This window comes from Sabethes cyaneus, chromosome 1 (assembly GCF_943734655.1).
Source record: "Sabethes cyaneus chromosome 1, idSabCyanKW18_F2, whole genome shotgun sequence".
NCBI classification, from domain to species: domain Eukaryota; kingdom Metazoa; phylum Arthropoda; class Insecta; order Diptera; family Culicidae; genus Sabethes; species Sabethes cyaneus.
Genome location: NC_071353.1, coordinates 162,079,323 through 162,104,070, shown reverse-complemented (window position 1 = coordinate 162,104,070; position 24,748 = coordinate 162,079,323). Strand labels below are relative to the sequence as shown.

Sequence of the window (24,748 nt, the reverse complement as noted above, 5' to 3'; positions counted from 1 at the left end):
CGTCCGGCATTATGGCTCGTAAAAAACTGGATTTAAATATTTTACAAATTTCCCACCATTTCGAACTTTTCGTTCCAAGAATCCAACCCTGAACGTTTCCCGTTGACGTTTCCGTTTCGATCAGTCCGAACCGAATCCCCTGCACAAAGTCGCGCTGTCAGTGAGCGAGCCGTCGTCCGTTCCGTTCGCCATCAGAAAGAAAAGAACGACGAAGAAAAAGTAAGCGAGAGCAATCAGAAAAAACTGCTGCTGCTAGTGAAAAAAAAGTGGAGATTAACCCGTTCGGAATCGTGAATTGTGCAAATTTCCTTCCGAAAATAGTGTCCGCAGTCGCCGCCGCCGCGTTAGTGACCGATTCCAGCTCTACACGAATGAAGAAACGTAAAGCCCGCACGGCAGTTTAGTTGATCGTCGCGACGATAGTGTGAAATTCTGCCTGCCTTCAATCTGCACCTCCGTCTGCCGAGTGGATTATGGCCTTAGCAGCCAGAAAGACACCAACGAAAATTTGTAAGTATACTCTGTCGGGAACTGAGTAACGATAGCTGCCCGGGGGGGAAGGAAAAATTGCAGAAAAACTTTTACCTATCGAGAGATTGTAACTTTCGGTTTGTCGAAAAAGGAAGCTGCTGCTAAATTGTGTCCGTGGCCGTATTCAGTGGGCTGCTGTGGACTGTATTTGTCCTGAAAATGGTCATTCTGGGCACAGCTGAGATCAAGGTTTTAGGCAAGTGCTGCTGCTGCAGCAGCAGCAGCTTTACGCACAACACGACCTTTCCCGTTTCCTTGCTTCCTCCCACCCGCTTTGCTGCTGCTGCCGTAGCTGTCTTTTCACCGTCTCAACTCAACTTGTGTCGTTTAGTCTGTTTTGCCTGCCGATATCGGTGCAACACGTTTAGGCGACGACACTCTTGGGTGTTTTGCGTATTGAACGATGTCTGCTTCCATTTCCATCCACAGACGTTCGTTTCGTCGTATAGGTAGAGTAGTCAGTCATCTGCGCAAATTTATGCTGAATTCTTATAGGAAAAGATGGGGTGTTGGGCGCTGCTTATAGAGCAGCAGTGTGTGGCAGTGCGGTTGTTTTGTTTGCGAATTTTGTAGCACTAGAATTTGACTTATTTGCATTCCGCTCGTTTTGTGTTTGATGACATAATTACGTGCCTTTGTGGATGATTGGAATAGTTTCTAGCTTTTTATACCATTTTTGGTATCTTGGTTTATTGTTCGACAGCGCTTGACTGCTGTTCGTGAATTTCTAGCTTAGAAAAATCCTTGACTTTAGGTGCGTGAAACTGGGTAGGAGAAATCCTTGGCTTTGTTAATTGAATCTATTTTATATTCTGATGTGTTTTTCATATATCTGTGTTATATGTTTCCTGCTATAAGGTTATCCCATGATCTTGCTCAATTCAGTATGTATTTTCAACAAGACCTAAAACTAAAATTTAGTATGTGGTACAAATTGCAATCGATTGCCAGCCTGGTTAAATTATTTTACAAATAATAGTATACCATCTTGTCGTCCAGTCGGTATCTACAGCAAACAATTAACTTTCTAATATCCAATTTATCCCCATTGTACATTCTCACAATAGTAGGTACCTGGTTATTAAAATATTTATGAAATAGATCGGTTACTTTCTCGGAAAGTCAATAAAAAGCAATCAGCCGTTAACTCTTAGTTGGCTTCCTGTTTAGGTCTCTTCTTTGATTCCTCGAGGAAAAAAAGCATTACATTTATTAACCAGTTTTAATTTTTATAGCAATAATTAAAGCATAGAAATGTTTCAACCAGCAACGTAGCTCTTTCTAACTAAGACGAGTCTGCAGGTTACATGTAACATCTTTGTCAATTTAAATTGTAGACTTTCTTAACATCTAGAACAAGAAGCTTGGTACAATCATATCTCATCACGTCTCAATGATCTCTCATGATCAAAGTAAGCGTTGTCTAGATTATTTTATTCTATTTATTTGATAGCTTGCCGATACTACTTGTGCAGTTAAGGGAAATTCACCACGAAATTCAACATAGCAACGCATAGCAACGTGATTGTCAACAAATTTTTCACTGATTAAATATAGCACTGATTAGAAGTTCTATAATAAATGCCTTCCGATAGAGTCAGCGGTGATCAGAAGCTCTTCGGTGGGGGAAAAAGCGGAAAATTAGATAAGGAAAGGTCATTCAAGCAACGCTTGAGGAATTGCGTACTGCTCCTGTTTATCCAAGCTGGGCGATCCTCGAATTCAACAAAATTATAATCGGAGCGGTCGCACGAAACTCCGCGCCTAGGAGAGGCCTCGTGCGCTTGATGACGCATAAAACTGCATTGATTTTAGCATATGATTACTCTGCTACGTAGTGGTTAGTTCAACTATGCATCGCTTATCGTAGCAACCCGAGCAACTATGGCGAAAACAGTCAAGCAGCTAAGCGAAGTGCGGCAAAACCTGAAGAGGAAGACCGAGAGCTAGGAGGCCTGATCGTTCTGGGCCTTGGACCAGAAGGCCAAAGCAATCGGCTAAACCGCAAGGCATTTGATAGAAAATGGACATTTTTATGCGGAAGCGTAAAAGCGTCGAGGCCAGCCATATCTGAGCAGCAGGCAATCACCCAAAAGGAGCGGCTGAAGGTGCTGGTGAAAACATATTTTCGGCGAAGTGCAACGTCCTCTTCTTACGAATGACGAGGGCTACTTGATGCTGGTTTTTCCGTGGTTGACGATCAGCGAGAAGGAAATGTTCAGGCTGCTGTTCTTTCCTTCGGGGCTTGCGGTGAACGTGTGAACGTAGATAAAAGTTGTACTGAAGACCGCCAAACCTCCCCCTGCTGCGACCGATAGAAATTTTTTGGGTGAACCCCAAAATGTGCGATCCATTTGGAGAGATTCTAAGAAAACCCAGGTTAAAAATGTTTTTTGAAATTCGTAGTAGCGTTGTTCAGCACCGGATCAAATTTGACTGATGTTATTTTAGCTGAATTGGTGAGACATGCAAGGTTATGTTTAATGGTGCAAATGTAAAAGGCAAAAACTCAGGAGTAAATTTTGAAAAAAAAAATCACGACCTTTCTACATGCCTTATACAAGCCATAGCTTTAATTTGGTGTTGTCAGATATGGTTTCTTCGAATCCCATCGCAAGCAGCTTCTTTGATGATTTGAGTAATAGTTACCGTATTCTATAGCAGCATTAACTCAACAATGGATTATTTTGCACAAGCATTTAAAAATTTCTTTGAAAAACATCAGACGTAAGACCAGAGGGTCGCTTAGAAAGGCCTCGCCAAATACTAATCTTTACAAGGCCTCGAGCGTTTTAACGTCGGTTCTGGTCAGAGCTATAACCAGATTCGAATCCAACTTTTTCCCCAGGCCCTATGGATCGCAGATATTGGTGAACCTTTGAAGCACAGCAAATTGGATAAGAAGGTTAGGACAAACCACGAGGTTAATCTATTCTCTATTCTATAAGAACTGAACTTTCCTCCGAACACCCGCGTTGAGTATTACGGCTAACACTGCCTTGGGAGTAGCACGTGTCTCTAAAATCTCGTCGTCCCGTTAGTAAACGAGTTAGATTAAAATTCTCAATTAGTGGTTGATTACAATCGACGAAGAAAGAAGCACAATATGTGTCTAAAAATAACTCAACCCGCCAGTATTGGTGGAGTTCGAAATACATCACACGCTTAATAAGGGGGCTGTGAAGTCTCCCGTGCGTCCTTAAGCGTTGCTTAAATTCAATTTTCCGCTCCTTCCCCTTCACACCTGGTCCCATTGTGTTCGGATCCTATCAACATCTTTGTTTTACTACTTCTACCGTTCCCTCCGTTGATAGTAAGAAAAGCTACTACACTTTGCTCGACTGGTCTACTTTTTACGTATTTGAACGAAAGGTGTTGCGGACTATTTTTGTTATTTGTTATTTATTCTTTACAGTCATCGGACGAACGAACGATCTACATGAACACTTACGAACTCAGAGAAAGCTAAGGTTTCCACGAAAATTTGTCAAATGGTCACGAAAAACAATAGAGCTAGCATTAAAATCAAACAAACAGTAGTACCGATTAAATAACAAACACATTGATCTTCGACAATTTTCAAGGGTATCCATTCCTAGGAGACGGCATAGTGCTTCAAAGGGCGGTAACTCATCTGGGTTTCGCCATGGAAGGAATCTCAAGGCATGTGTTATGTTCGATTCTAGCTGTTTAGCGGAGTACAAACAGATAGCGCAGAGTGGCGTAGGCGTACGAAACACGAGTTGCAGGTACTACTTGGAGAGATTTCCATCATGGCAAAAAAGCAAAACCTAGGTGCTAGATTCCGTTATCGAAACTTGACCTTCTGTTTTTATACGACAGACTCTGCAGCCAGCTGTTAGAGTACAGGGCAATTACAGGGCCAGTTGCTACGATCCTATTGACTCTAACAGCCTCTCCCGGCCGAGATTCGATCATACGACGACTGGCTTATTAGGCCAGTGTCATACCTCGAAGCCAACTGGGAGGCAAATACACCATCATACATCTGGTCGTACGGACGCCGGGCGACTGCGCAGTGACATCCATTATCTTCAAGAACTCCTCCGGCACCATGGATAGAGGGACCCAACGTGCTAGATGGCTCGACCAGATTGAAGCCGACTTGCGTGTTTTAAGACGCTCCCCATCCGAGAACGATTCTTTCGAAAGTGACGCCCGAAATTTGAACGATGCAGTTGGATGATTTGACGTTCTAAAATGTTGAAAATGTTTATCCACGTGATATCGTGAAGTATATTGTGATATTGTACTCTGCCGTCTCGAAGATAAACCGCAGTTGAAAGATTTTTTTGCGTAAACCTCTCACGTTTCGATAATAGATCGTAACCTTAGGAAACTGGCGACGAATGGCCCAAGTTACCGGACATTAAATCGTCATTTTTATTCAAAATATGTGCAGTGGAAGGAAACAGATTTGAAGCGTAATCCAAAAAACTTTTGGCACTTCATGAACGAAAAACGCAAAACAAGTGGGGACCGACAAGCATGATCCTTGATACAAAAGTAGCTGAGTCTCGCGAAGCGATCTGCAATTTATTTGCTGACCATTTCTCCACAGTGTCTAAAATTGACCCTGCCAGTGATCAATCTATCAATTTGGCATTGGGATTTGTGCTCAGTGACGCTATTGATTTTAGAGCCATCAGTTTTACTGTGGAAGACGTTTTATCTGCCATTTGAAAATTGAAATGTTCCGTAGCGGCTGGACCTGATGGTATTCCTTCAGTCGTATTCAAAAAATGCGCTAATTCTATAGCAATACCCTTAACCCTCATTTTTAATGCGTCACTATCGCAGGCACAGTTTCCCGAAAGGTGGAAAGAATCCACAATGTTCCCTATTCATAAAAAAGGAGATAAGCGTGATATCACCAACTATCGTGGGATTACCTCGTTGTGTGCCGGATCCAAACTTTTGGAAATTTTAGTAGGAGACGTACTTTTCGTTGCAGTCAAATCATACATCTCGCCTGCTTAACATGGTTTCTTCAAAGGCAGGTCAATTAATACAAATATTAAGCTGGGTTCGTTTCGCTCCAACAGCTTTTCTAACAATTCCGGAGTACTTCAGGGGAGCAACTTGGGACCACTACTGTTCTCAATATTTTTTAATGATGTTTGCCTGCTTATACCTCATGCTTGCAAACTTTTATAAGCTGATGATCTGCAGATGTTTATCAGAGTTGAATCAACAGAAGATTGTCACCGGTTGCAGAGGTTAGTGAAGCTGTTCGAGGACTGGTGTTGTTGGAATCAACTAGTAATTAGTGTACAGATATGTTGTGTTCTTTCCTTCACACGCAAGACAACGGTTATTGGATGGGATTACAAAATCGGCGGCTGCGCTCTTGAAAGAGTAAAAGTAGTTAAAGAACTTGGAGTCTTGCTAGATTCGCAGTTTTCATTCAGAGATCATTACTCGAGCATCATTGCCAAAGCTAACAGGAACTTAGGTTTCATTAAAAGAGCCGCCAGTGGTTTCCAAGGTCCCTACTGTCTGCGATCGCTATATTACGCACTCGTTCGTTCAATTTTTGAAACAGCATTAGTAGTATAGAGTCCTTATGCAAGCTGCTGGATAAATAGAATTAAGGCTGTCCAGTCTCGGTTCGTAAGATTTGGTTTAAGATTGCTTCCGTGGGATGACCCAACACGCCTGCTATCGTATGAGGATCGCTGTCCTTTATCCGGAATGGAGACCTTACAGCGTCGTCGCAACTCAGCCAGAGCTTTATTTGCGGTCAAACTATTGCTCGGAAACATCGATTCACCGCCACTTCTAGAGCAGATCAATCTGAACGTGCCAGTTGTGTTCCTAAGATCCAGACAGTTCTTGAGACTGAATTCCAGACGGACGGACTACGGTAGAAATGATCCTGTTCATGTTATTTTTTGTGAATTTAATAATGTGTAACACTTGTTTAATTTTTCTCAATGTGCGTTAAGTACCTTGAAGAATTTTAACTTGTCCGTGTGATGTAAGTAGTAATAGTTCTAGTTTTATTCATGTAGACGAAACTTGTCCGATGGGCGAATAAACAATAATAATAATAATAATAATAACTGACATCCAAGCGCTATGCCTATCCGGCAGTTGCGGAGATATTTCATAGATAGTCAGACTCGTCATGTTGTCTACCGCACTGTCTGTGAAGCAGACCACGGGTTCAGCGCCCTGCATCTGGCGCAGGAGCATTACCAGCTGAACTGCGACCTAAAAACCGTACCAGAAAAGGTCGAAACGTGGAAAGCAAAGGAACTACATGGGACGCACCCCCATGCATTAGAGCAAGCGCATATAGACAAAGTGGTATCGAATGCGTGGTTGGTGCGAGGTGATCTCTTTTCGGAGACGGAAGAAGATGTAGAAGACCGTTGTCGAAAGTGCAATTCAGTAGGGGAAACGATCGAGCATGTGATTGCAGGCTGTCCAGTCTTAGCCGAAACGGCTTACCTAGGACGCCACAATGCAGTTGCCAAGATTGTGCACCAGCAACTCGCCTTGAAGCACAACTTGGTAAACTGTTATGTACCCTACTATAAGTACCTGCCTAGCCCGGTTCTGGAAAATAGCTGCATAAAGTTGTACTGGGATCGTGAGATTATTACGGACGTCCTTATACGTGCCAATCGTCCTGACGTTGTGATCTATGACAAAAGGAGGAAGCACATTACCCTCATAGACATCGCTGTACCGCTGGATCGCAATGTCCAGTCAACATTCTCGGCCAAAATAACAAAATACCACGACTTGGCCGAGGAGTTAAAGCAGATGTGGCACCTTGAGGGCGTACGTATAGTTCCGGTGGTCATCTCAGCCACCGGAGTAGTGCCCTGTAACCTACAACGTTCCCTGGAAGAGCTGGAGCTGCAAAGAAATTTGGACAATATCCAAAAAGCTGTGGTTTTTGAAACCCGTAATATTACGGGAAGGTTCCTGAATCACCATAATTAAACACAACTGGAGCAGACGTAACAAAAAAAATGTGAATGAGAACCACAGAGCCTAACCCCTCTTGGCATAAAGAAGCCCGAGGGTAGGTGAAAGTTTCCAACATTTTTGCTGAGGAGTGCCAAAACTATAATAATAATAATAATAATAATAATAATAATAATAATAATAATAATAATTAATCCCAACCACAGCGAAGGACTTCCGGAGATTGGCCATGTTTCACAATTCTGGGCCAATTTATGGGAGAACCCCGCTAAACACAACAAGGATGGGATGTGGTTAGTAGAAGAGGAGGAAAATAGTGATGGAATCGATAGCATGGCCGCTGTAGTATTGACCGCCCAGGATATTCGTGAGGCTACACGGTATACTAGGAATTGGGCCGCACCTGGACCAGATTTTGTCCACAATTTCTGGTATAAAAAGTTCTCCACAATTCACGGACGGTTAGCGGAATGTTTCAATATGGTCTTAAGAGACCCCCGAACACTCCCAGAATTCATCACTAAGGGGGTAAATTACCTTCTACCGAAGGACCGAAACACAGCTGTTCCAACCAAATACAGACCAATAACATGCTTGTCAAGTCTACAAAGTGCTATCGTCGGTAATTAGTAGTAAAGTGCAGGACCATTGTGATGCCAACGGAGTGATGACAGAAGAACATAAAGGCTGCCGAAAAAACATACAAGGCTGCAAAGACCAAGTCACCATCGATGTAGTTATTGTTGGCCAAAACAAACGAAACCTTAGTATGGCGTACATCGGCTATAAAAAAGCATACGACTCCGTACCACACACGTATCTCATTAAGGAATTGTATAAAATAGACGATGGCGTCATCAGGCTAATGAAGCACGCAATGAGAATGTGGAACACATCGCTGCACATTACCGACAGTGTGACGGTCCAGAACTCTTAGCATAAGAAGGGGGATCTTCCAAGGCGACACCTTTAGTCCTCTATGGTTCTGCGATGCGATGAACCCCCTTACCAGAACACTTAACCGAACCAGTTATGGCTACAAGTTGAAGAGTGGGACAACGAGAACAAAAATTACCCACACCTTCTATATGGACGATTTGAAGCTGTTTGCGGATCAATTGTTGCAGGTGGTTTAGACGTTCAGCAACGATATCCGGATGGGACAAATGTCGACTCGTCAATATTCACCGGGGTAAAGTTATGGACGTCGAAAGTTTCCGCGTCAACCCTAGAGAAGAGATTCGGAGTATGGTTGAAGGTGAATCCTGGGATTCCTGCAACTAAAAGGTATTCACCACACGATGATCAAGAAAGAACTGCAGGAAAATTTCTTGCATGGTATCAACCGTATAATGAAGACTTTTCTCTCGGCCGGCAACAAGATCAAGGCCATAAACACGTTTGCCGTGCCGCTGTTGACAAACAGCTTCGGGGTGGTCAAATGGACCAAAACGGATTTGGAAGCGATCGAACAAGCATTAAGAGTGTCGCTGACAAAACACCGTTCGCACCACCCAAAATCGGCCACCGAAAGAATCACCTTACCACGTATTGAAGGAGGAATAGGTGTCATTGATATGCAGGCACTTTGTGCCTCACAGATTCAACAGTTGCGGAGATATTTAGTAGAAAGCCAGAACCGTCATGAAATCTACCGCACTGTTTGCGAGGCAAACCACGGGTTCAGCGCCCTGCACCTGGCGCAGTATGACTATCAGCTGAACTGCGTTCTTAAAACCGACGAGGAAAAGATCGCAACGTGGAAGCAAAAAGAGCTGCATGGGACGCACCCCCATCAGTTAGAATAATCACACATAGACAAAGCAGCATCAAATACGTGGTTGGTGCGAGGTGATCTCTTTTCGGAGACAGAAGGATTCATGGTAGCCATCCAGGACCGGGTTATTGCAACGAAGAACTACCGCAGGTACATATTGCACGAAAACATAGAGGATCGTTGCCGTAAGTGCAATGTAGTAGGGGAGTCGATTGAGCATGTTATTGCGGGCTGCCAAGCAATCGGTTGCCAAGATTGTGCACTAACAATTTGCTTTGAAGCACAACTTGGTAAACTGCTACGTACCCTACTACAAATACCTGTCCCATCCAGTCCTGGAAAATGACTGTGTAAAACTGTACTGGGATCGCGAGATCATCACGGATGTCCTCATACGTGCTAATCGCCCTGACATTGTGGTCTACAGCAAAAGGATGAAGTGAAGTGGGTAACCCTCATCGATATTGCTGATATTGCGCTAGACCACACTGTGCAGTCAACTTTCTCGACCAAAATCACGAAATACCGTGATTTGGCCGAGGAGTTACGGCAAATGTGGCACCTTGAGGAAGTACGAATAGTTCCAGTAGTAATCTCTGCTACTGGACTAGTTCCCTGTACTCTACTGCGCTCGTTACAAGAGTTGGAGCTGCGCAGCGAACTACAAGTAATCCAGAAAGCGGTGGTTCTTGGTACCTGCAACATTGTACGGAGGTTCCTGAACCACCATAACTGATCCAACCGAAGCAAACATTCAAACACCAAAAAAAAATTAACTGCTGAATGAGACCCCAGAGCCTAACCCCTTTGGCAAAACGGATAGCCCGGGGTAGGTGAAAGTTTCCAGCGTTACTGCTGACAAATGAAAAATTCTGATAATAATAATAATAATATCAAATCTTTTAATAACTGAATTGGTAAAAATCCATGCCTCTGTATGGTTGACAGATGGCTGTCTTACTATTAGACTGTGACCTGAGTTAAATTCAAATTAACGCCACCTTCTTACTACCAGCCACTTCCAAACTTCACTCTCAGCAAGGATGTGATCAATCTCACTCAAGATCTATCGCGATTTTCCAAGCACACAATGCACGCACGGTCTGCGCGCTTGCAGTCGTCAAGCAATGACACAAAGAGCCGTCCGGTCCCGTGCGTAACCGTTTGTTACATGTGTACTTATCCATCTGCGACAGCCAGCAAGGTTGGCAGGGCACAGCTCGTGTGCCAAATTAGGCAAGTCTCTGGGTGTCATAAAACAGTCCCAACAAACGGTCCCCATTTTCGGAAGAGCCGTAAGCGGACGGCGCGGCCGGCGGTGCGATAAATAAATGAAGCAGAAGCGAAAAAAAATCGTTGTTTTGCTTGTCTCTTGTTCAACAACACGCTCGGCTGTACTGTAGTAATCGACCGACGAGTGCGCAGAGCACATCTCACTCACTCGATTTGAATATGTGCATCTCGAGTCGTCTTGATTTGACGACTGCTCCGAACCCGAACGTGAAGGCGGCAGTGGTTTATGCAATCATCCGCAACCGCAGCTGCGGGTGATTGCGGGAACTTTGAAGCGGAAAACGACGGTGCTGTGATGTGAAATTAGCGCGACACGAGAATAGAATACAATGTTAGGACTAACGACGGGTTTTTTTTCTCATCTGTTTCAGATGATATTCAGGCGCACAGCAATAAGGTAACATGTTTGGATATTGGCGAAACCGGGCGGGTCCTGGTTACCGGTGGACAGGATCGAAACGTCAACCTGTGGACGTTTGGCCATAAGGAGTGTTTTATGGTAAGTTAGCTAAACTGATAAAAATTGGAATCACATTAATTTAAATTTTGTTTTTAGTCACTTACTGGTCACAATGCACCGATCGATTGTGTGAAGTTTGCCTGTTCGGATGATCACGTTTACTCGGCGGACGATACGGGCGTGATCAAGCGATGGGATCTGCATTCGGGTACCGAATATACGACCTTCTACGGACACATGAAAACGGTCCGTACGCTGGATTTTCATCCTTACAGTGAGTATGTGGTTTCCGGTAGTCACGACACTTCGATTCGATTGTGGGACGTCCGCCAGAGCATGTGCATCAAGCGATATCGGGGGCACATTTCGAACGTGAATTCGGTTAAGTTTTCGCCGGACGGCCTGTGGATTGCTTCAGCTGGTACTGAGGGATGCGTTATCATCTGGGACATTCGGATGAGCAAACAGTTCATGGAGTTTACCGATGCGGAATCGCCGGCGATGTGTGTTCAGTACCACCCGTCGGATTTGCTGATGGCTGCCGGACGAAACGATGGGAGTGTTGATTTGTATGACTTGGAGAAGAAGCAGCTGATTTCCCGTGCGGACAAGACGCACTCGAAAGGGCACACGGTGAAGTGTATCGCATTTGACGAAGGAGGATCGTGTTTGTTCGTCGGCACGCCGGCTGGCATTTCTGTGATTGGCTGGGAACCGGACCAAGAGTATGACCATGTGGATTCGACGTGGACTTTCCTGGGGGATATGATGACGGCGGGACAGAAGCTGATTTGTGGAACGTTCGAAAATCGGAATGTGTCGATACATGTGTTGAATCTAAGTCAGGTTAAACCCTTCTACAATCCGCAGAACCAACCGTTCAATCACCATCAAAGCTCGAGGAAAAGTTTCAGCCGGGGAAGCGGAAAGGTACGGCTGTCGGTTGGCGAGCGAAGCTTTTCCGGAGACTCTTTCGAGGAGAATAAAAACGGAGGAATGTCGCCCAATCTGAGTATCGAAATGATTGACGAAGAAGAACCTGCGGTGGCACAGGAACAGAAAGGTTTCGACTTTAGTCACCGAAATGGGACCGGAACGAACAGCTTTGATTCCTACACACCACCGCCTTCGGCGGCACCTCCATCAGTTTCATCAACGCAACCCTCAAGCGGTCCGCTCGCAAACAGTAACTATCTGGTCAAAGAAGAGATGAAAATGTACAACATCAGCTCTTCCACAGGCTATTCCTGCGATCTTGACTACTATCCGTGTAAAAACAATTCTTTCGACGCAGAAAAGGAAGACTTTCCCGTGAAAAGTGCTCAACCACCGGACTACGCACCGAAGCTAACCAATATCAGTACAACCAATGCAACCAGCACGACTTCCCTAGCAAAGTCGACTGTTGTGAGACAAAAAACTGAACCAAGCAACAACAGCAGCACACAGCAGAGGCGTCCTTCCCAGCCAAGTATGGTTCCCTCTAGAAACTTTACGACCAGCAACCTGGCCAGGCGAATATCAACCTCCCGAAGCACTCTGGAACTGAACAAACTATCCCAGGACGAACAGGTAACGTTCAAGAAACCCATCAGCCGAGGCAGTTCGCCGATACGTAACAACACCGCACTGAGTAGTAAAATTCGCAAAAGTGAAAGCTCAGCACAGATAGGTGGCGCAAAGAACGGCACCCACCGGTACAGTGCTGCACCACAGCACAATGCCAACGTGAAGGTGGAGATTGTTACGAAGCCTGTCCGGTCGAAAACCTCGCTCGATTTACGCCAGCGGAACAACCATTCGGAAATGAATAGCAGCAGCGCAACGATGAGTCGTGCCGGAATCATCCATCACAACGCCTCTACCACCGGAGGTGGTCACGGCCCGTATCGTATCCCCGATGGCGCCCCGAGCTTCGACCGGGACTCCCTGATGATGCCACCACCTCCACCGGCATCGATCATTCCCCCGGCGCATTCCGCCTATACACCAATTATTCGGCTTTCGCACGATGGAATCGCGTCGTTTGGAACCACCGGAAGTGGTGGTGGTGGTGGCGGTAGTGGAATAAGCTCGAACGAAGAGTACGAAATTCAGCTGCTGATGAACGAACACGACAGCATCTTTCAGGCTCTCTCCAACCGGACGGCACTGCTGTCGGCCATCCGGAAGTACACCCAGTCCGGGGATGTCACCATGGCGCTGCAGGTCGCCGTCCGCATGAACGACCAGCCGCTGCTGGTCGATCTGCTCGGAGCCATTCTGGAGAAATCGTAAGTTGAACGCTTTCCCAACTCGTTGAGTTCGTAAAAGAAACTTAAAATGATTTTTTTTTATTTTCCGGTAGCTCTCAATTTACGTTGGACATGTGCGTTTTGCTGTTGCCAAAAATCTACGAACTGCTGCAGAGTGAATACAAATTGTAAGTACCGAAACCGCACTGCTTTATTGTTGAAAAAAAAACACGGAGGGGAGTTCCACAGCACCGCGTGTGTGGTGTATGCAAACTCATCTTAAGCTAATTATCTTGTCATTGGTTTGTGCTTATGCGTGCTTGGATCATTAAGTTCAACCGTTTACCAGCTACCGAATAGAGAACTTGCTAACAGCCTGACAAAAGGGGTGTTATCTCTTACCTAACAGTTGTTTGTTCAGATTCAGATGCGCGAAACTGTCAGACCAAGTGGTTGGCGGTACTTATCATAATATGATGATTCACAGAGAAGCATCATTCGGTGGACAGTTCGAGCTGAATTGAATACATTTCAACACAATAACTGACAATGACGTTGATCGGATAGCTTTTGAAACCGGTTATCGTGGATAAAACTGATTATGATAAACAAAATGCCTCAGAAAATTATTAAAACAGGACACACTCTTTGTCCGAAGGCATTTATTATTTAACTTTCATGCACCTCAGATTTCTCTTCACAGGATGTTAGTATTGGTTAAAACGATATTTAAAAAAGGTCTTAAAATACCTATTACACCTCAGGTTTTTTGATAAATTCAATTCTCAAGTTTACATAGGGGTTATTTCCTCTCAAGTGAGTCATCTTACCCGTTGTAATCGACCACCTCCGATTTCAACTTCAAATTTGGTATAATTGCTCGTTCAATTTCCCAAAGTTTTTCTTCAAGGATTGGTCTATCTCAATTGGATCGATCGAAGCAAGCCGTGGTCGCGAGTGGACGTCAAATATTTTCGCGTTCGAATTTTTTCTTGTTTTTTATAGGAGAATATTTTACTTAAAATACGTTATTATCAGTGATGAAGAAATTGTATTACAGTTGGAAAAATGTTTAAAGGATAGTTTCTACTTGTAGTAGCTTGTTCAAGGCGCCTTCCGTTTGAAGAGATTGTTGCCATTTCTTTTTTGGTAGTTGGCAGGGCGGAAAGTTAATCAAACTATTCAGGATGTTTGATATTTTACGCTTGAATGAAAAGGAAGAGATCTCAATCAGCTTCAATAAAATAGGATGTGATACGAGGTCAGCCGAAACCTCTGTATGAGCTGCGCTTGATTTCCAGAGGATTGGCACATGGAGTTTTTACTTCGAAGACGATTTTTTTTGACAGACGATTCTATCGAAGAATATGAAAAAGTTTTCGCTGTCAATTTTTTCGTGCAGTTTTCCGCCGACAACCACGGAGTCGAATATTCTTCCCTGCTATATAACTCGTGTTCCTTCCAACCTGACAGCAGGATGGCAGCAAATTCACAAACCTCACTGTGCTCATGGAACGGGCAAGAGAACATTTTGCAAATGCATGGCGGTGAGATCGTTTCGTATTTTAATTATTTATCACTAGCTGACCCGACAAACTTCGTATTGCCACAAATTAAACTGTGTTGTACATAAATCGTGAATCTCGGATGACCTTTGTCACAATCTTGAGTTTTGCAAGTTTCTGGGGAGTTCATGGCTGTTAATATACAAATTTTCCTCACAGTAAAGTAGAATACAACTCCCCCCATTGTTCAGCCTGATAAAATAAGGTGGATAGCATTGAAATATTCGCCATCATTACAAACCATTTCGTCGAATACCATTTTGCGGAACACCAATTCTCGGTTGACCATAACGCGGAATATAGAGTTTCGCAGAATACCATTTCGCGAAAAAGCTTACGCGGGATGTACCATTTCACGGAAAATCTTTTCGTAGAAAGTACCATTTCGCAGGGGTGACCCAACTGAAGGAAAGTAATAGAGGTCAGAAGATCTAGGAAAATAAATAAACCTAGATAGAGGTGATCTCTACGGGGGCCTGCCCCCGCAGTGGCCGGCGCTTCCGACGGCAGGTTGCTGGCAACACTCGCTGCCTGTGGCTGTCTCTCACTGAATCATCTAATGTTACTATTCATAGTTTTTGGTGGTCTTGTTATTGATTAATGTTTTATGAAAGTCTAAAATTTCTCGAGTTCGATTAGTTTTTGAGTTACTCCAAAATTTCTGTTTTATTTGTATGAAAGTCCTTATCCCCCTACCACAGAGGTAAGGAGTCTCAAACCGTCATTAAAAAAATTCCTGCCTCCAAAACCCCCCATGCCAAATTTGGTTCCATTTGCTTGATTACTTCTCGAGTTATGAGGAAATTTGTATTTCATTTGTATGGGAGCCCCCCCTCCTAAAAAGGTAAGGGGTCCTAGTTCATCATAGAAAAAATTCATGCCTCCAAAAACACCCACATGCCAAATATGGCTCCATTTGATTAATTAATTCTCGAGTTATGAGGAAATTTGTATTTCATTTGTATAGGAGCCCCCCCTCCTAAAGTAGAGAGAGGTTTCAATTCACCATAGAAAACATCCTTGTCTCCAAAAACACCCACATGTAAAATTTTGTTCCATTTGCTCGATTAGTTCGCGAGTTATGCAGAAATTTGTGTTTCATTTGTATGGGAGCTCCCTCTCTTAGTGGGGGGAGGGGTTTCTAACCACCATAAGAATCTTCCCTGGCTCCAAAAACCCCTATATGCAAATTTTCACTACTCAAGTTTTTTAGTCTTGACCTTGAAATGCGATCATACATATATATTAATATTTTTTTGAAACGATGGTTCTACAATTGATGAAGGGACGGTAGGGGAAAGAAATGAAAATTTTTGGTGAAGGAGGGGAAGAGCGGAAAGGAAGGGGCGGGGGGGGGGGGGTATTGGTAGCTAAGCCAGGGCATGTGGTTCGCTGGTACTTGTATCTTTGAACCATAGAGGCGCTGGACAAAAGGAGACTGCAAAATCCACTTATCAAGAATGCGACGCGTTTGGTTGGGTTATCGACGCATATTGTGCCGCTTCCTACATCCCTTCTCCCTTCTTCCTACATGACTACTTGTCAAGCTTAGCTACCAATACACCCCCCCCCCGCCCCCTTCCTTTCCGGTCTTCCCCTCCTTCACCAAAAATTTTCATTTCTTTCCCCTACCGTCCCTTCATCAATTCTAGAACCATCGTTTCAAAAAAATACAAATTTTCACACTGATCGGTTTAGTAGTTTTCGATTGCATAAGGAACATTCAGTCATAAATCCAGTTTTATAGGTATAGATTTGTATGGGAGCTCCCCCTCTTAGTGGGGGGAGGGGTTTCTAACCATCATAAGAACTTTCCCTGGCACCAAAAACCCCTACATGCAAATTTTCACTCCGATCGGTTCAGTAGTTTTCGATTCTATAAAGAACATACGGACAGACAGAAATCTTTTTTTATAGGTATAGATAACTGTTAAATTAATGTGTTAAATTAATTTATTTTACGTTTTTTTCTTTCGCTGATTTGGTTTTGTATCAATTTTGAATAATTATTAAATTAATATGTCAGCATATTAATAATCAGTTATATGCATAATTTATTAATTAAGCTTTAGTATGAATGCGCTCTCATCATTTTTTCGTTTACGCTGATTTATAGAACAATTATTTTGTTATTTTTATATCTTGTGCTATTCTAACACTTCGGTAGCTGGTGCGTCTTTTCTATTTTCAGAGAGCGAAATAAGGCGCTATAACCTTGGCCGAGTGCGGCCTGGCTTATGGTTGAAATGCCATAAGTTCATCCCCGAGGGTCCGGAGGATTTTCTTAATCTTTACTAGTTGAATACTCCCAACGAGCATTAAAACTAAACAATAACAATTGAACAGAAACGGTTGGTACGAGACGTCGCCGTTTCTTCCTCCCCTGTTGATTCAGAAATGTATTTATGCATGAATAAATTATTCACACCAGATTCATTTCACAGAATCGTCTTTGCGGCAATACCTCATAGTTGGCCTGGCCGATTTGATTTTTGTGATATATCTGGGATATTTTACAAATGTCAATACTGCTGACAAAAAAATAGTTTGAAATATTTCTATGTTAAGAAATAATTTAAATTATTTCCAGGAATCCTTTATTGTGGCTGTGACAGTATTAATGAGTAATGAGTAATGGGGATTGGTCAATCCCAGTTGAATGATTATTATGCTTTTTTTTGTGATAACAGACAGACCTTGGGAACACCCATGGGAAATCCACTGCAGCGACAGACGCCTTATGTAGTCAACAACTCAAACATTAGACGACTAGACACGCACGAATACTGAATGAGGCACTGCCTTCTTTCGAAGAGTTAAGTTCTTCAATCCTCGAAAACGATTGGGGACGAATACGCTCGGCCATCAGAGAGATAAAGAACCACGGAGTACACGAAATGATTACTTTGGTGAGGAATGCGAATGTCATGGTTTGATGGACGTAAAAATAAGAGCTTGTAAGCCAAGCATTGCCACCAAAGAAAACTTGGATGCGGGTGGAACCAGTTGCCACGATCCTAAGAAGGAAAACGCATTAGAGGTAGGGCGAAGCTTTTAGTTTGGTTATGTGCTAACGTAAGAACTGACAACATTATTAACATAGGACATAATACATTTCGTCATTACAAACAGCGTTCCATGCAAAGGCGCATCAACTTGTCAATATCCCCATGGACAGGCCAAACTTTATACATAGAGGAAAAAGAAACAATTTATGAAACAGCATATCAATACATACATTATGGCTTCCGTCCATTATGACAAACATACATTATGGCATTCGTCTATGCCATCATTCGTACGTATGGCATCCGTCCGTATGGCTATCGTATTTATGGCTCTAGTTCGGTCACCCCATACGGTATATTGGAAAGCAAGCGAATCAATGAAACCACGCAGCAAATCTTCATCATAACATCAACTGGAACAACGCAAAAGGTTGATGCAGCTAAAAATGCAATCCTCTATCTTCGACGCAATCAGTTGGATATCATCCTGTCGATGAACAGGAACGCCCAGTTAGCTTCGAGATGCGATCTAACTGGTCTGGTCGATCTGGTCTAACAAGCCAGTCGTCGTATGTTCGAAACCGAGGCTAGGTGGTTCTTGCTAGATAGAGTTAGTAGGATCGTTGTACTGGCCCCGTAATTTTCCTGTACTGTACCCTATGTTGATATAGAAGGGTAATGTCTAAAGTCGATATAAAAGGCTTTTTTGCCTGTCGATGGGTAAGAGTTTTACTCGAAACCGGTTGGTGAAACGGTAATTAATATTTTTTTTGAAACGATGGTTCTACAATTGATGAAGGGACGGTAGGGGAGAGAAATGAAAATTTTTTGGTGAAGGAGGAGAAGAGCGGAAAGGAAGGGGGGGGGGGTATTGGTAGCTATGCTTGACAAGTAGTCTTTTTGACTCCTATCTTTTTGTCCAATGCTGGTAGGTGCATGAGTCGAACCAAGCTGTAATCTGAGATTACAACCGGATTCGAACCCACAACACCCGCCAGGGCATGTGGTTCGCTGGTACTTGTACCTTTGAACTTTTACCTATTAATATATATGTATGACCGCATTTCAAGGTCAAGATTAAAAATTTGAGATTAGTCTGAAACGGTAATTGTTTTAATGTTCTAAGATCTATATGTAAAACATATGTTCAATTGATGAATTTATTGTTTTGAAGAGTAGAAAACTGAATAAGACGAACACTGTCAGCAGTTCAGTAGTCATGTTCACTGTTCTTTGGTGTCCCTCTGTTCCGAGTACCACTGTGATATAAATGTATTTAAACGAGAATGTTCTTAACGTTTAGCTAACTAGTGACGCCAGCAACCGATTTATGCAAAAGTGATGTTGTAAAGCGCATTTGCATCACCGTGATAAGCAGAAGAGAAGAGGCACAAAGAGAATCTCATTGTTACTTTGGTCCTATAAAAATTGAAAAGGAGAATTGGTTTCAACCTTGGAAAAAGATCAGGGATCAATACGAGCTGCCGTCGGGGAAGAGAAGAACCACGTGGCGAACTAGAAAGACTGTTTCGGATTAATTACGCGCAAGTGTTACGAGAAGGTGAACCAATCTCATTAGGGCCACATACCTAAGCTTACCATTTGTAAGGACGAGCAAGGAAATCCGATCACATGCGCGACCACCTCAATGACGAAGTTACAGTAGAAGGCGAAACGGAAATTAGCTTAGGAATGCCAATGGAAGATAGCAGCCACCCAGAGCCTGATCATCAAGAGGTTAAACGAGAACTCCAGTTGCTGAAGAACAACAGCCGCCGATAATGACCACACATCAGCACCTTTACAAACATGGCCGAGAATACGTTGGAATATTTCCAAGATCTGGAAAGAGAAAAGCCGGTATTAGGTACCAGGTCGTTAATATCGCGGATAATACTGATAAATGTCGCCTGCAAAGTAGTTAGCCCTATTTCAAGGGGGTTCTAACATCTGACAATCTGACATCTTGCGAAAAATTTGGAGGTCAACGTGCCCACGAATTTTTATTGACTTCGAAGCAGCGTACGATACAGTTGATCGAAACCAGCTGTGGCGGCCGGTAAAGACCCTAAGCCAGTGGGTTGTGGGCTAGATTGACCTTGCACCAACCAAATAGCCTCCGTTACGGTTAACTCTTATCCCTACCTCCACGCGGTATCGGCCGAGACGCAACCGAACCTGGGGTCGACCAAATACTAGTCTTTGGTTGTACCCTCGGTTGTGCGCTAACAGGGATAATTAAGTTGCAGACGTCTAATGACCGCCCAGTTAGCTCCGGGGTACGATGTTGGTCTAACAAGCCAGTCGTCATACGTTCGAATCTTGATTAGGCGGTGCCGCTAGTCAATAGGATTTTTGCTCTAACCCCGTTATTTCCTGTATTCTGATAACCGGCTGTCGATAAAGAAGGGTCAAGTTCTGATGGACGTTTATACCCATGGCTTTGATTTTACGTCGTAATGTGTTGTTAGAGCTCAGGACTAAAAACTAATAAGCCACGTTTGGGAGTGCTACAAGCACATTAGGATCAGGCAGGCTAATAGCACCACTGCCTTGCGTCATACTAAAATCGTGGCGGGTGTCATGGGTTCGTTCGAAACCCTTCACCTACGTCAAAGTCGGTGGTTGTAGGCTAAGATGCAATATTCCTGATTAGCGCCGATTGGGCTCTGCACCCTATTCTCACGAAGGACTATTTTTAGCGCAATACAAACGGATAGCGGAGAGTGGCGTAGGTATATGAACCACGAGTTGCAGGCACTACTTGAAGAGATTTCCATCGTACACCTGGCGAAAGTTGGGAGACTACAGTGGGCCGGCCACGTCGTGAGGATGCCGTTCTCTTCAAGGACCCCATTCGCACCAGGAATAGAAGGTCCGAACGTGCTAAATGGCTCGACCAAGTTAAAGCCAACTTGCGTGTGTCGAAACGCTCAACGGACTGGTAACGAGTAGCCCAAAACCGAACACAGTGGATAGGAATTCTTGATACGGCAAGAGCCACCCCGGTTCGCGGTTGATAGAAGAAGAAGCCTGAAAAGACCCTGCCAAAATCTAACATTCCTATTTCCTGGAAGTGGCATAAAGGTTGCTAAACAATTTGTACTTGTTCATCAACTCGAAGTCCAATGTGCACTTAGACATCAAAAAGCTATTGCTGAGCATCCACTCTGCTATTATAGCTACCGAAATGGTTAGGTAGAAGCTATTAAAACTGTGTGAGATCGCCTAAGCTCTTGCCCCTCAAGGCCGCTAAGCCTATGGTTATGCCAAGTCAGACGCACACACCGCGTACTGCCAAACGGAAAGCCGTCACGCTTGACGAAACACCCAAACTGTCAGCAAAGAGGCAGTAGACCAACCGCACCACTACGAGCAGGAAAAGATCCCGGCTGGTATAAGCGGGACCATCGAACAGTGGTGGGTGGTTAGGTGTAAGCCGCCTATCAAGTAGCCAAAGGAGGCCGCAGCTATGAAGCCGAAGAAGGTCCACAAGGGCGACGCGATCGCGCAACGGTAACTGGGGAATGGACAAGGGTCGAATGACACCTAGAAAAGCAATACCGAACAAGGATGCAGTATGGATTCCGCAAAGGGAAGTCCACTATCGACGCCATCAAGCCAGTTAGAGGGCCGAGAAACCAATGAGGCAAACTAGGTGGAGTGACAGATGTGCCCTAGTCACGATTGACGTTAAAAACGCATGTATATTTAACACCGCTAATTGAAGAGCGAACGCCCTAGCGCTGTACAAGATGAGGGTAGCGGACCATCTATGCAGGTTGCTTAGAAGCTACTTCAAAACCCGGACGGTAGTGTACGACATGGCTGATGATGCGAAGAGGTACAAAGTGACCGTGTGTGTTCCACAAGGCTCGATTCTCGGTTCCACGATCTTGAACGTTATGTATGCTGATGCTTAAACTGCCCAATTGGGTCGAAATCACCGGTTTTGCCGACGCTATCGTTCTTCGACGAGGTGAAGATGTTGGAATCAGATGCCATAAGCATAATAGGCGGATGAATGGCTGGTATCAATTTACGTTTGGAACACTATAAGACGGACGCTGTTCTAGAGGCCAAAATGGCGGTTGGGGGACAAGTGATTGTCGTTAAACGTAATATGAAGTATATGGGTGTGATGGCAGACAATCTGCAGACTGACTTTCATCAGCCACATCGATTACGGTTACTGCGCTGTCCAAAATTATGCTAAACGACTATGGATCTAGTAGCAGTAGGAGACGTCTGATGGTAAGCGTAATCATGTCAGCGCACTGTCTTAGGCCTCAGCCAAAGCAGGAAGCTCAATCATGCATATCTGAACAAAGTGTTCAAGTGGACGGTGCTGCGAGTATCGCATCACATCGCTATAGACAGAGTCGTCGTCATAGACAGAGAAATATCAGAGGTGTTTGAGATAGTTTTTTCTTCTGTACGGACTCATCACTGCGACCAGTATCGTTGATCTATTGTGATATCACCCGGGTGTTTGCTGTATAACATGCACTGCATTTTTTGCTGTAATCGACATTGAATGAGCGAGATGCTTATTAAATTTTATGCGTGCTTGCGTGTAGTGGGGTTTACCCTTCCTTCAATGCTATCTACTTTACCTACCTTGCTTCTCAATGCCAGTACTGTCTTCAATTACAGTCATCCCTAGCGAGGCCGACCAGTACATTTAACTATAAGAGTGACTTTTTGCACTGTCAAGAATGCTTTTATGGGGGTCATATAGAATTGAGTATAAAGGAAGGGTATCGAGGGGTCTGAGAATAAACCCATGCTAACGTCACTTGACATCGAATGGCCTGATTCTACTAAGATTTGAACCCACGACTGCTTGTCCAAGCAGACCTTGCGGCTACGGAGCCCCCCTGAGATAGAGTTAGGCCGGATTCTATAAGTAGATGGCAGGACGAATGGGAAGTCGGTCTTCACCGGAGTACATGTTTTCCGATAGTAGCTTCAATGGTATTACCATTTTCGAACAGTTTTACTGTCGACAAACTTGGTTACAATAGAAATGTCACTCAATCGGAAAAATCGTGTGCTTCCGTAGTCAGTCAGCGATTATTGAAAAAACACAAAATCGAAAAACTGATACAACTGCGTTCTTGGATCTCCTCGATTGCTAGATAAGTTTATATGTAATACTAACAGAAAGTTTTGTTCGATGTTTAACTATCCAATTGAATTTGATTAAGCGTTTTTTTTTTTCATTTTGCTCTCTATGCTATGCTCGATCAAATTTGAAGCTATGTGAGAAAAGCATTCATTCATTTTAAGGTGGATTAAAAAAATCCTGTTTTTGATTTGAAAAAATCATTCAAAATTCCATTTTGTCAAAATTCCAACCATTTCATGCAGTATTTTCCCAGCCTAAAACATCCCTTCATCGAGTTCCATCGCGCTCTTTTCCGGAACTAGTTTTCACGGTTGACTAACCTGCTTGCTTGCTGCTTATGCTGTCGGCTGGTCGGCTTGGTTTGGGAGCTGCCGATTTTTAATAACAGGTTTGCTGCCGCTGTCGCCGTCTTCCTACGTGTGTGAGTGTGCAACTTTCGATCGACTTTTCCCCTCTTTTGTGTCTGTAGCGCTGCAGCGCAACGAACATAAAACATTACATATAGCGTTTTTATTGGAGGGCGTGGTTTTCCTTTTCTACGATTTATATAAACATAAATAACGTGGGGGAAATCGCAGTCAATTTTGGTATGAGGAAATCGAGATGATCGATACCGGTCGGTTGGGTGGGAGCATAATAATATATACACTCATTCCAGCAGCATGTAGGTAGTTAAAATAATGCCTGAAAAGTGCGTAAAATTTCAATCGAGACTCGACCGTCTGTCAAGAGTTTAATTTATTTCGATACTTTTAGACATCGCCGTCGTTAGTATGAGAGGGGGGGGGGGGGGTTCACCATCATGACGGTCTGCTGCTGCGGGGATGACTAAAATATTGGTTTTTCGCTCAGGTTTTCCTGTATAAAATGGAATGAAAAGAAGAAGGGTTTTTATTTGCTAGAAGAATTTAAATTTTCACCAACACCTGCTCTCTGGGCCGGAAGGTTTTTCTGTGGTTGAAAGTTGTTTTCAAATATGTAAATGTTTCGCAAAAGTTGTTTTAATTATGTACACAATACCGAATGCAATTACAATAGGTAAAATAATTTGCGCTTATACGCAACAAGCTACAAGCGGTTTGCCGGTCCATTAATATAGTTGTTGACCCGACTACGGTCGGTTTGATTTTTGTAATTTTTCGACTCTTGCAGGTGCCGTTGTAGATTGAACCTCATCGAGTAGGATTATTCTCATGATAGTTGTTGCGTCTCACCCTCAGAAGTCTCACAATCGTATCATGAATGCACTTGGTCAGGAACCCAAAACTTGGCATGGCAAAACTTGGCATGGCAAAACTTGCCATGCTGTTCAACATAGACCAGATCAGTGGTTCCTTTCAACTTGTGTTCAAATTTCCTTTACTTTCCAGGATCAGTCCAACGTATTGCGCATTGGTCTTCCAAGGAACATTTCAGGTGAAGATTCCGGTGTATTTGGATTTGCTGGAACCGCTCGCTAGTGAATCTCCTTTGATCGGAAAACCGGTTGTCTAGCAAACTTAAGGATACCATTCCACCAGGGAAGTAAAAAATGTTTATTCGATGCCGAATTCGGATTTGTTAACAGACGACGGGAAAGTATACTTCGGAGAAACAAGGAGGAAGCTGGAAACAAGAGTAACGCAAGACTGTAAACTTGCAGAGAGAATGTTTAATGCCGCGTACAACGTACTCGCGCTTAGTACTCAAACTCCGTTAGAATAATTTGAACAGACTAGCTAACTGCAGTTCCATGGAGCAAACGCCGACCCACTGGGGAAGGTTGAAAAACAACGGTCTATGGAGT

General features: G+C 43.7%; 1 protein-coding gene across 1 annotated transcript in view; it reads left to right on the top strand.

Moving 5' to 3' along the window:
• The first annotated feature begins 234 nt into the window (after nucleotides 1–234).
• LOC128733105 (katanin p80 WD40 repeat-containing subunit B1) overlaps nucleotides 235–24,748 on the top strand; it is a 34,740-nt gene continuing 10,226 nt past the window's right edge. Inside the window, exons 1-4 of the mRNA XM_053826721.1 lie at nucleotides 235–510; nucleotides 10,936–11,063; nucleotides 11,121–13,297; nucleotides 13,372–13,446. Of these exons, the coding sequence (XP_053682696.1) occupies nucleotides 474–510; nucleotides 10,936–11,063; nucleotides 11,121–13,297; nucleotides 13,372–13,446 (2,417 nt within the window). The 5' untranslated portion in view covers nucleotides 235–473. The remainder of the gene's footprint in view (nucleotides 511–10,935; nucleotides 11,064–11,120; nucleotides 13,298–13,371; nucleotides 13,447–24,748) is intronic.